Source organism: Pagrus pagrus, assembly GCF_965226575.1.
Source record: "Pagrus pagrus genome assembly, chromosome: 17".
Lineage (NCBI taxonomy): Eukaryota > Metazoa > Chordata > Actinopteri > Spariformes > Sparidae > Pagrus > Pagrus pagrus.
The window spans coordinates 26,149,029-26,160,613 of NC_140201.1; the positions used below are offsets into that span (position 1 = coordinate 26,149,029).

The window sequence follows — 11,585 nt, forward strand, 5'->3', positions numbered from 1 at the left end:
AAAAGTGTTGAAGATATTTATTATGCATAATGTCAGGTGTCATAGAAATTAATTTATAAATGTTTTAATTGAAGAATTGAGTTTAATTTGTTGATAGTGTAATTATCTATTCTCCATAATGTTCCGAGTAGAATATAACGCAGCACTTTGTAATATTTACAGACATGGATTGGTCATGTGATAAAGCTTTCATTTTACAACAAGTATATTACAACCATGGCTGGCATCATCACCAGGAGTCATATAAGTCCCATGTAATGTTACTATGAAGGCCAGGAGCCACAGCAGGGCCTAAGGCACTCCATGTACTATACACCAGAAGATGCCACCACAATAGGTAACAAAAAAACAAATTTACAGCCCCTGAAAAAGTACAGATTCCTTTTAATTCAACAAGCAGCCTGTTTCCTTTTTTCATTTTGCCTGTTGAGAAATGCTTCCCAGTATTTTTTTCATTTGAAATACAGTGACAGTTAGTGTTAATACAGTAAATAAGAGAATAAATGAGTGAATGAAGCAAGGAATCTCATATCTTAAAATGCTCCCATACACCACTTCAGTCCTCCATCCTATTCTTTATCTTAATGTGAATAGGATTTATAACAGCTTTTTAAAAATGTCTTTGTTTTTTTTTTTTACAAAAACAGGCTTGATCAGTTCAGATGAGTACGTTTTTTTCATACTAACCATCCTTCTGCATTGATCTACTTGGCTAAAAGTTATCAGTGATTCCAAGCCAGAACCTGCAGGTGGGAGCGGGCAGGGTAAAATACAGTAATGACACATCAGTTGTGAGGAGCCAACTCACTTAGCAGCTTGCCAGATAATGATGCCAAGTATGACGAGCACAACGGAACAAACTATTGCAAGGATACACATCTTCTTCCGGGACTTTTGCTGTGATAAAGAAAACAGAGACATGATGGTTGTTGGCAGGGACTTCACTGACAGACAGCACTTTTAGAGACTGCTGCAGACTTACCTGATAGTAGACGGCTCTCTGGAGCTGCTCTGTTCCTCGTTCTACATGAACTTCAGCATTCTCCACATTGGCCTCGATGCTATCTACAGGGCAGAATATACAGCAAGGTCAACTGGGAACCTATGAAGTTAAAGAAAACTGTTTAGCTTTGCTTCCACAGTAAAAACAGACAGTTCGTCTCTTCACTTGTGCCCTTCTTGCACAACAGCTTTCTTAATTTTGTCACCACTATTTCCATTATTTCCTACTTTAACTGTCAATGCGCAGAAAAAAGGATTGGCTTCCTTTACAAAACAAAAAAAGGACAGCTAACAAACTAGTTATTGTGTTTGCTTTGGACAGACATGTCATCATTTACACAAAGACTGAAGTAGGGTGACATGTTTAAGATTTACCAAGTACGTAGAGGTCAGACTTGGTGACGGTTGGCAAATAAATAAGCAGCAAAAGAAAATTCATATTTTTCACACATTCACCTACAGACTTATTTTGTCACCGGCAAACTGATCATGAAAGACATAACAGATTCATCAATTAATTAATTAATATGTCACTCATCGAAGACCAAGATTGGGACAGCTTTTTAAGGAGGGAGTGGGCATCCTTCCTGGACATTAATGATTCTCCAAACATGTCACCAACACTGCTCCGGGAAACAGCCAAAGCAGTAATGGAAGGGAAAAATAACTTCATATTCATCATATAGGAAGAAAACAGATACAGCCTATGAAAACAATTGAAAACAAAAAATAAAAGAGCTTGAAATTATTTACGCAACGCCTCCAACAGAATGAAATCTAAACAGACTTGGGAAAGTATATAAAAAAACTCAGTGGGGAAGACCCTTATCTTACCAGAGGACACAAGAAACCCCTTCCAAACATTCTACCATGAACTGTATTTATCAGACAATGAATATATTCCTCCATAATATAGACTTACCAGCATTAACAAAAGACCAACCTGAAGCAATAGCTATATCATTTAGAAGAGTTTCACAAAGCACTCGTGCTAATACCTCCAAATAAAGCACCAGGACTGGATGGCTTCCCTGCATTTCAGACATTTCTGGCAAGCCATCTCACTTCTACTTTTCAGAAAGACACAAGACTGACAGAAACTGGTAAAATCTCACCACATGTGAACATTGCTTACATTACAGGATTACTAAAACCAGACAAAGATCCAACCCTCCCAACTAACTACTGGCTGCTATCTCTAATCAACACAGACTTAAAAATCAAAAGTAAAGCATTATCCACCAGAATTGAAACTGTCACCCTATATAAATCATATTGATCAAGCAGATTTTATCAAAGGAACTCATGCACCCAATAACACATGCAGACAATTTAACATAATCCACCAGACAAGCCAGAACAAAGAGGAAACAACGAAAAAGCTTTTGATCGAGTCAACATTCGTATTTACCACACAGGATGACAATATTTCCCAAAAATAAACTACAATGATTCCAGCATACTCACCCCTCACATGGTTAAATTCTCTTGATTCAATTATAACAACATTTTACTGGAAAAACAAAAGAACAATAATTAACTGACCAAGACACCTTGGAGGTCTTCACGCACCGAACTTCTAAACTTTCAAACTATTTTCTGGCCAATCAACTACAAGTCATAATAAAATGGATCATCCCACCGAACATGGCCAACCCTGGTAAGACATTGAACAGCAACAATGCAAAGAACCCTAGCGTTTATCAGAAACTCCATAAAACACAACAGTTTCAAGAACCCTACCATAGCTACAGCTCTGACAGTTTGGCGGAAAGCACACAAAATCATGCACTTAACACTCTCACTAGCAATAACGTGGACTTCGAACAAAAAGAAAAATCACCTTCACCACTTGGAAAGACAAAGGTATCATACAGCTTCAACACATAATCCAAAACTAAGCCTTTACAACTTTCGCTGAACTGATTCACAAACATAGACCAAAAATTTCTTTTTTCAAAATCTACAGTTTAAATCAGTCCTAACACATAAGATCAATCTCAAATAAGACATTATTCAAACATCCACACGAGCAGAAGAAATATTTAAAATCAAAACAACTGATAAAACCCTTTCCAAGACGTACAAACGTATCATCACCGACCAAACAATATCTCTTTCCCTGGCAAATTGAGAAAATGACTTATCCTCAACAATGACTTCTGGACCAAAATTTGCCCCAACACATTTTACAATGACAAATAAACCTAACCTCCGACTCATAAAGTACAAGGTCAACCACAGAAACAATAATAATTATTATCATACATTTTATTAATATTATGATTTTTTTTATTTTCTACTGCAGGTGGTACATGTGATTATTGACGTGTTGCATATGAATTGCAAACGTTATGATAGATCATCCTCTGAGTTCTGATCTGTCATTATGACAGACAGCCTACAATTTTTCATTTCATTGTCATTGTTTAAATAATTTAATCAATGATGGGGAATATTTGATTAATGCGACCGCTGTGCCAAGTTCAGTACTTAAACGCCACAGAGGTGCTTAATTCCTAGTTCTATATCAGCATTTCGCTCTTTTTTGGTGCAGCCAACGCAACTTCTTCTTCCTTTAAATACTGACTTGAATGTTGATTACAATGGCAACAGTAGAAGATTAGAAGCATTTGGGCCTGTACTAGAATAGAGAGTCCTGAAAGTATCAACCCCATTGCCACTCACCAATCATCTCTCCCTGATCGTGGATCATCACTGCCAGGTCCTTGAAGATCTGGTTTACATCCAGGATGTCAGACTAAAACAGGTAATAAGATAGAATTAGCAGTGACAGATGTGTGTGGTTCCAGGATATGACAGTGAGTTTTAGCAGAGGGTAGTAGTCATTTGTTGGGATCTATAAACTTCCACTATGTTCTGGTAATATTTCAAAAAGTAAGCAAAGGCTAACCTCCAGTTGTCTGATGTTGGTTTCCCTCTCCCTGATGAGCTCCAGGTCCTCCTCTGTGATGGCCACCTCCTCTGTCTGGGTGGTAATCTGACCCCAGTCCTCTTGGCTTTACATACACAACATTAAAATAACATGTTTGAATAACGGCACAGACTTTAACTGTTACAACAATGCATGAGAATGGCTTCAGTTGCGCCAGGGTTGTTCCTCGTCAAGTCAGTGTTTTCTAATCATTACCTAGACAATTTCCCCCACCATAGTCTAAATATATAACAACATAATATTTTTTATATTTAGGATCTCGAATGTTGTTTTGTGCAGTTGCTTTGGCAGCGCTCCCTTTCTAACTTCAATGAGGTAGAACTATCCTTCTGGTCATGAAAAAAACACAACAAGAAAGACTTGCAGGTAAACTTGTGGTCTCAAATAACAGCAACATTAAGTTGATGCTCTATTTTTCTATCCAATTCTCGTCCGTCCGTCAGTCCGTGGTGTGTGTGTGTGTGTGTGTGTGTGCGCGCGCATTTTTTGTGTGTCCTTTTATGTGTGTGTGTGTGTGTGTGTGTGTGTGTGTGTGTGTGTTAACCTAGCTGGCCAGTGCAGCTCTTGGTCTGTTTAATTTGCCAGCCACTTCCAGTGCCGTTTTCTGTGACTTTGTGCCAGGCAAACGTGACACTGAACAACATAACCCCAGTTCAAGCTAAAATCACTCCTTTAAAATAATCACTTCATTAAAAATAATTACTCTCAGATGTTAGCATTCACACTATATTTTCACAGGAAAAACATTTTCTAGTTATTTTTAACTTCTTCTGTGCATTTTTTGCTCTTTACTACGTCTGCATCTTTTGAGCGACAGAATCCATTCAGCTATAAAAATGTTCAGCTCTTTTTTTCTGAAAAGTTTTACAATGTCTTTGAATGGAGAAATCTTCAAATCCTCTTCAACCCACCTCACTTTGTAATGCTACTGCTTCAAATTACTTTGAGCTACAGATGTCATTGTACAGTAGGTTTACAGGGTATATATCCTAGTTATGTTTTTTCTGAGGGAAGAGCCATGGCAATACCCTGCAGTTGAATGAATGGGCATGTATACAGTGGGATCTGAATTCTTTTTATCATTCATATGATTATTACATGACTTTACTTACTTATCAAAAGAAACAAGCTTTTCATCCCGATGACTGTCTTCAGTCTGAAAGAAAAGGAGAAACTCACTATTGCCAGTCAAGTCAGCAAAGCACAGATTATCAAGACATGATGACATGACACCTAAATCTGAAGTTTCTCTCATTGTTGTGCTCTCTCTAATGTGGTTAGGTGATCTCTCTATCTGACCTCTTATCCTACTTACTGATAGGCGGGATCCAGCTCTTGCTCTGGCAACTGACTCTTTCTCCTTCTCTGCTGCACGCCGTTGAACTGCTTGAAAGTTGTTCAGAGCTGCTGAGAAATCATTCATCAGCCGGTCCCTCTGGATCTTCTGCTGCCTCTGGACACCACCAGGAAGGCAAAAACAGATGGTAAGACACCAGTTAGAAACACAAGGAGGAAATTCATAAAGAGAGCCAAATGAGCAAAGGGAGAAAAATTACATCAACCCGCTGGAAAAACTGTGATGAAGAAGAATTCAAACCACTGACGTGAATACACCTAATACTGTATATTGTCAGCAAAGTCTCAACACCTTGAAGCTGCAGCTGCTGCACACTACGCACAGGGGTACAAGAGCTCATTCAACATTGCCTGCAGCTTTAATTATGATTTATTATTTTTCCATTGATTTATATTATTTGGATTTTATACTTAAAATAAAGGGACGGCAGCTATCATTTTGTTTTGCAATCTTGTTTGTATAATGATAATCATATCTTGGGGGGATTGCCCCTTCACTCATGTTTGCACTTCAATTTGAGAGAGCAACAGCCAATGGTGAAGCTCCAACACAGAACCGGCCACTTGTGTAACTTCATTACTCACTCAACTATGTCAGGGACAGACATCCACCTCATTTTGCTGCAGTCCACCCAAATTATTACAGTCATAACTTAGACTTAACTTTCTCAGTGTTATTCAAAATTGCGGACAGGGTTGTAAACATTCATAATAAGGTCATAATCCATTATTACCCGTAATTTTTTTTTTTTTTTTTTAAACAAACGATACATAGGCTATTTAATGTCATTTAGTTCTAAAAAGCAACTATCACAATAAGATTTAATTTACAGAAAAGATTATTATGAATATTATGATTAGGAATTAACTAGGTCATGTAGAGATAAAATGAACCAAGGGTTACGAGAACTCTTTACCCTTTCAGTGTATGACGGTCCTTTTCTTTATAACAAGCATGAAACAATCAAGCTCACTTTGCTGATGTCTCAGCAACTAACTGGATGGCTAGCTAACGTTACATTGTTACTGCGGATTAAACTCAAGTCCAGTAGCGAGATAGTGGATTGTATTTATATATATGTATATATATGTATACAGACAGACACACAGACAGACAGACAGACACAGACAGACAGACACAGACAAACACACAGCTTCCATGCTTTTCTATCTCCATCAGATAAATAGCTAATTGCTTTGTGATAATACTGTGATTGCCATAGTAACACAAGAGAAAACACTACAGGTGAAGACCCCATATTGCAATTGTCCGGTCGAAATGTAAACACCATTGACGTCAGCTGATGCCATATTGGGGGCTTAAAGGGTTGTCCCTTTTCAAAGGGGGAGATTTCAATCACTACCTCCTGTAACTCTTTTCTGAGGGGCAAGAGAGCCCTCGAAAAACGAGGGGAGGGGTAAAAACTTGGAAATGGGATAAGGCCTAACTTTGATTTCTGCTGATTGAAAGAAAGAGTCATTTTGAAGAGGACACTTTCTTAATTTCCACTGACATTAAGTTTGGTGGAGTGCCACAGTCACTTTTGCTTCTACTATACTCATCAGTCCATACTAGTGATGTATTAATAAATGTAGCCTGACACTTACTTGCTCTGAGGGTGATGAGATCAAAGGGATTGATCCCAACTCTTTCAGGTGCTTATTGGTTTCTTTTGCCAGTTGGTTGGTATAGTGTTGTATCTGCTGCCTGTGGAAACACCAACAGTTAGAATAACAACCAAAGCTCCAGACTACCCAATATCATCCTGCACAAAAAGAACACATTTCTAATACATGTGACATTATAGTGTTGTAGTTTTTAAGTTATTCAAGTAACAAATTAAAAGTGATCAGACACACCTCCCTGAGGACAAGGTTGTGCGTTTTAAAGATAGCAACCCTGACGCCTAAGTTTAATAGAGGTTTTGGAGTATAACAGCTCTGGGGCAGTTGCAACTGTCCATAACAGATCAGGTTTACAAGTCAAAAGTGAGTGTCTGGCAGAGAGGAGAAACAATATAAGAGTTTCTAGACATAAGGCTGATACATACAGACGATCGTGGAGTTCACTGGTGTCCTGTCTGGTCCCCAGCTGGTTCACCATACTCTTGATCTGAGCAGCTGTAATGAAAACAAGATACAGTGATAAGTCTTAATCCTGTAATGGAACAACTCATCTGCCTATACAAATGGCACAACACACCGTAATAAATAGCTATTATCCAGGTCAACAGTGCACGTATGCATATTAATATGGCTCAAAATATACAAGATACAAGGTACAGGGTATATTTAATGTCATTTTTTAAACAAGGGTTTAAAAAACGAAATGTGTTGCGTTGAGTTCAGGAGCCTCCAGCCTGGGGAAAAGAAGCTGCTCCATAGTATGGTTGCTTGAGTGGGTGTTGCCTTTCGTATCATTTGGGCTCTGTGCATACGTCTCACTTCACTGATGTCACTGATGCTCTGTAGATGGTACCAGTGATGTTCCGGGTGGTTTTAATCACCTGCTGCAGAGCCTTGCTGTCCTGGGCAGTGGTCAACCATGCCAGTTTGTGATGTTTCCACTCAGGATGCATTCTATTGCTTCTCTGTAAAACTTGACCAGAATCTTGCACAAGAATATAGCCTTCTTAAGTTTGTGTAGGAAGTAGAGCCTTTTCTGTGCTTTTTAAAAACAGGGTGGTGATGTGTGATGACCAAGAGAGGTTCTCAATGATGGTAAATCCAAGAACCCTATAACTGTTGACCTGCTCCATCTCAGCTCCACTGATGTAGACGGGGGTGTGTGTCTTTGCCTCCTTTTTTCTAAAATCAACAATCAGCTGATGTTGAGCAGGAGATAGTTCTTTGTAGACCAAGGTTATGGATTTCCTCACAATATGAACTCTCATTGTTGTTTATAATGCAGCCGCTGATGATGGTGTTGTCTGCATACTTCACAATAGAGTTCTCCTGATGTCTGGCAGTGCAGTCATGGGTGTACAGTGTGAACAGGAGGGGGCTGAGCACACAGCCCTGGGGAACCTCAGTGTTCAGCACTAACGTAGAGGAGGTGTGACTGTCAATCAGAACTCTCTTGGGTCTGCTTGTTAGGAAGTCCAATATCCAGTTCCAGAGTGTTTAGTTTTCCAATCAGTTTAATGGGTGAGATTGTGTTGAATGCTATATATTTGCTATAAACATTCAAAAATATGTCACTGCCAATGTTATTTTGTTAGATGAGTGAATTAATGAATACATGGACATTCTAAACATTAGGAGATATTTTAAGCTTGAAGTACTAAATTGCATTCCATCTGATTGTTTTTTGGAGCCCGTCTCCAGTGTGTTTTGGTATTTTTCTGATCTTTCCTGAGAATGTTTTGTAATTTTTGACAAATAAGTTAATTTTGTCCTAAAAAACCTAAAATGGAATGGACTACAGTGGAATCTGGGAATGTTATGTCATACATAGCAGCATACATAGTAGTGAGCATTTATACGTGTGCACTGGCAGTGGTGAGCGGATTGCCAGCTTACTTTGAGTTAAAATGAGTCAGCCTGACTGTAGGAGAACAAAAGGACCACAAACATCTTTCTTCAGTTATTAAAAACATTTTTCTTTTCATGGTCTCTTTTAAACACGTGAGGCTGATCTTTCTTGAGCGTCAGGTTTGATCTGTCACATCATTTTAGTTCCCCTGAAACATTTAGCCTAAAAATAGCTTCCAGAGTTCAAAAGACACTATAATCACATTCTGGGTTATTAAATGATGATTTCACAATCAGAATATCACTGAATACAGAGGCAAATGATGAATAAATATAGAGATGTATTCTGCAAGTTGAAATGGTTCCTGTGCCTCTGAGCAGACACAGTACACAGTATAAATCAGACTGCAGCTTGTCATTCATGCACAGGTGTTTGTTAAACATGTAACGGACAGAAAACCACAGAACTTGAAGGTTGATGGTTCACAAAAAAAAAAAAAATCCAGAAGTTTAATGTGTATAACAGAACCATCGTTTGCATGAAAATGAATAATCAGGATATCAGCAGGAGCATCACATCCTGACATGTCCAGTGATAAAACTGTGACAATGAAACAGGAACTGAACTCAAACCACAAAACCAGACAGCGAAGCAGATGTAGATACAGCTGTTAGTGTTTCTCCAGAGATCAGCCATTGAAAAAATAAAGTGATCATCGAGCCAAACTGTTTGTCGTCTCTTTAAAATATATTTAAACAGGTATAAAGGGCAGGATTGGTTATAATGTACAGTAGGACACAGACAGCAGTAAAATAATGCAGAGTACTAACTGCAAAAGAAATAATATCTTTATTTTAATCAATCTATGAATCAAGTTCATCACAATCTAATTTCCAAGTGTAGGTCTAAACTATATTCACTACAGAACTTTAATAACGTAAACGTCTCAACTGATTACACTTTAAAGACACACAGCAGTGATGCACGGATCACAGTTATGCCCATGGACACTGGAAAATCTGTGGATTGGACAGTCCAGGTCTTAAAACTAAACATTGTGATTAATATCACTTAACACTTATACGACATTGTAGCAGCACATACAGAAACGATCTCCTGTGTTTATCGATCAGCTCTTCTGATTAGGTTCTATAGTTCTATATATATATATACACATGAATGCATTGGGTATCAACACTTTCACATACAAAAGTTTAAAGGAAATTAAAAAAATAATCCTTGTTGGGAAAATCTACAGTCAAAATAACCCAAAAAGTGTGATTTTCAGCTCCAAGGCTTTATGTAACAAGAGCTATGACAGTGAACTTTTTATGCAGGACCAAATAACTTCTAAGTGGGATAGAACTGCACTGATACTACACAGAACCAAAACTTGGTTGGAAGTGAAAACAAGCGGAGATATGAATTTTTGAAAATGATAGATTCTTTGTTTGGTGTTATAAGTAATCATTCAGCAACTATTTACATAAATACATTTTGCTATGTTTCCTCAGGGTCTCTCGGATGTTCAGGACAAATTTCAACCCAATCGAGTATAAAAATAACTGATTGCTGAGGTTTAGAAACCACATACACAGAATTACAAAAACGCTGAAATTTAGGGCCAAACTTCAAAAATTACAGAGTAATACAGCTACAGGATTTTGCGAGGTCCCATGAATTTAACAGAAGTTTCAACACGATGTTTCTTGAGAAAATCCATGACATGAACAGGGTAAAGTTGTGGATTTTGGAGTAGGCATGCAATGTACCACATGCTCTTGTATGACTGGCACCGTACAGTGATGGTTCTGCACTAATAGATGTACTGTTACACACTTGGAGATACACTTACTGTTCTGTGTGATCTTCTGGATGTTGGAGCTGCATGTCTGTATGAGGGTGTTGAAGTCCCGTGGGACAGGGCGGTAGGCCTCTGCTTTGCTGGATGACATGTCTGCCAGAGGGTGCTTTGTGCCTTGGGCGTTGAGCTATGGCTGAAGATAAACAGAGAAAAAAAAGGTAGAAACCATCTATAGGTGCAGAGTTTGTCAGGTGATTTAACGGTCATATTTATTATAAGATTTGAACAGGCAAGATAATCATAGTGTCAGACCAGTTGACAACTTACAAAGAGCATCAGTACAGCAGGTGTAAACTAACCATTTGTCAGTTACGATTACCAATCGATTCTTTTTTTAATATTATGGCAGTCTAGTTTACTCACTCTTACAACGTGTCACAGTCCACTCTCAGTTCCGGAATGATAAGATGTTAATGACAGGAGAGATTAAGCGCATCTAACTTGGACCGAATAACAACTGTTAGCTTAACGCTACTAACATGTTAGCTGCCAATGTCGTATCATTCAAGCTGATTAGAATCAACGACCCTGTCAGGCAATGGATATCTGTTAAAGTTAATGGGAACTTATATTACAATGGCTTCTATACACAGTCTACAATTTAAGCCAGTAAACTCAACGGGCTCTATATCTTCCTGATCATCTACCAGAAGGCTGTACACAATTATGCTTCGCTGTCGGCTTTCTAGCTAACTAACGCTAACTTGTCAGCTTTCAGTTGTTTAGGATAAACTAGCTGTCTATAAAGCAGTACGCGTGTTCTTCACCATCAGAGACTGAGAAACAACAACATATTGTCAACAGAGAAACGTTAAAGCGCTTAATACAAAAACATACTTACGTATTTGGCTGTTTAAAAATGAACACATAGGCTTAATGAGGTCTGCTGTGAAAATACTGCCTTTCCTGATCCGTGACGTCATTGCGTAAAA

At 38.3% G+C, this 11,585-nt stretch overlaps 1 protein-coding gene across 1 annotated transcript; it reads right to left on the minus strand.

Moving 5' to 3' along the window:
- On the minus strand, window positions 1-11,585 carry stx12 (syntaxin 12). The gene is made up of 10 exons (XM_084379531.1): window positions 11,495-11,585; window positions 10,645-10,786; window positions 7,366-7,435; window positions 6,923-7,022; window positions 5,274-5,411; window positions 5,071-5,114; window positions 3,917-4,022; window positions 3,691-3,763; window positions 983-1,065; window positions 1-897 (listed from the first exon to the last, which is right to left on the minus strand). Exons 2-10 carry the CDS (start codon window positions 10,742-10,744, stop codon window positions 805-807), a joined length of 807 nt encoding a protein of 268 aa, XP_084235657.1. The 5' UTR covers window positions 10,745-10,786; window positions 11,495-11,585; the 3' UTR covers window positions 1-804.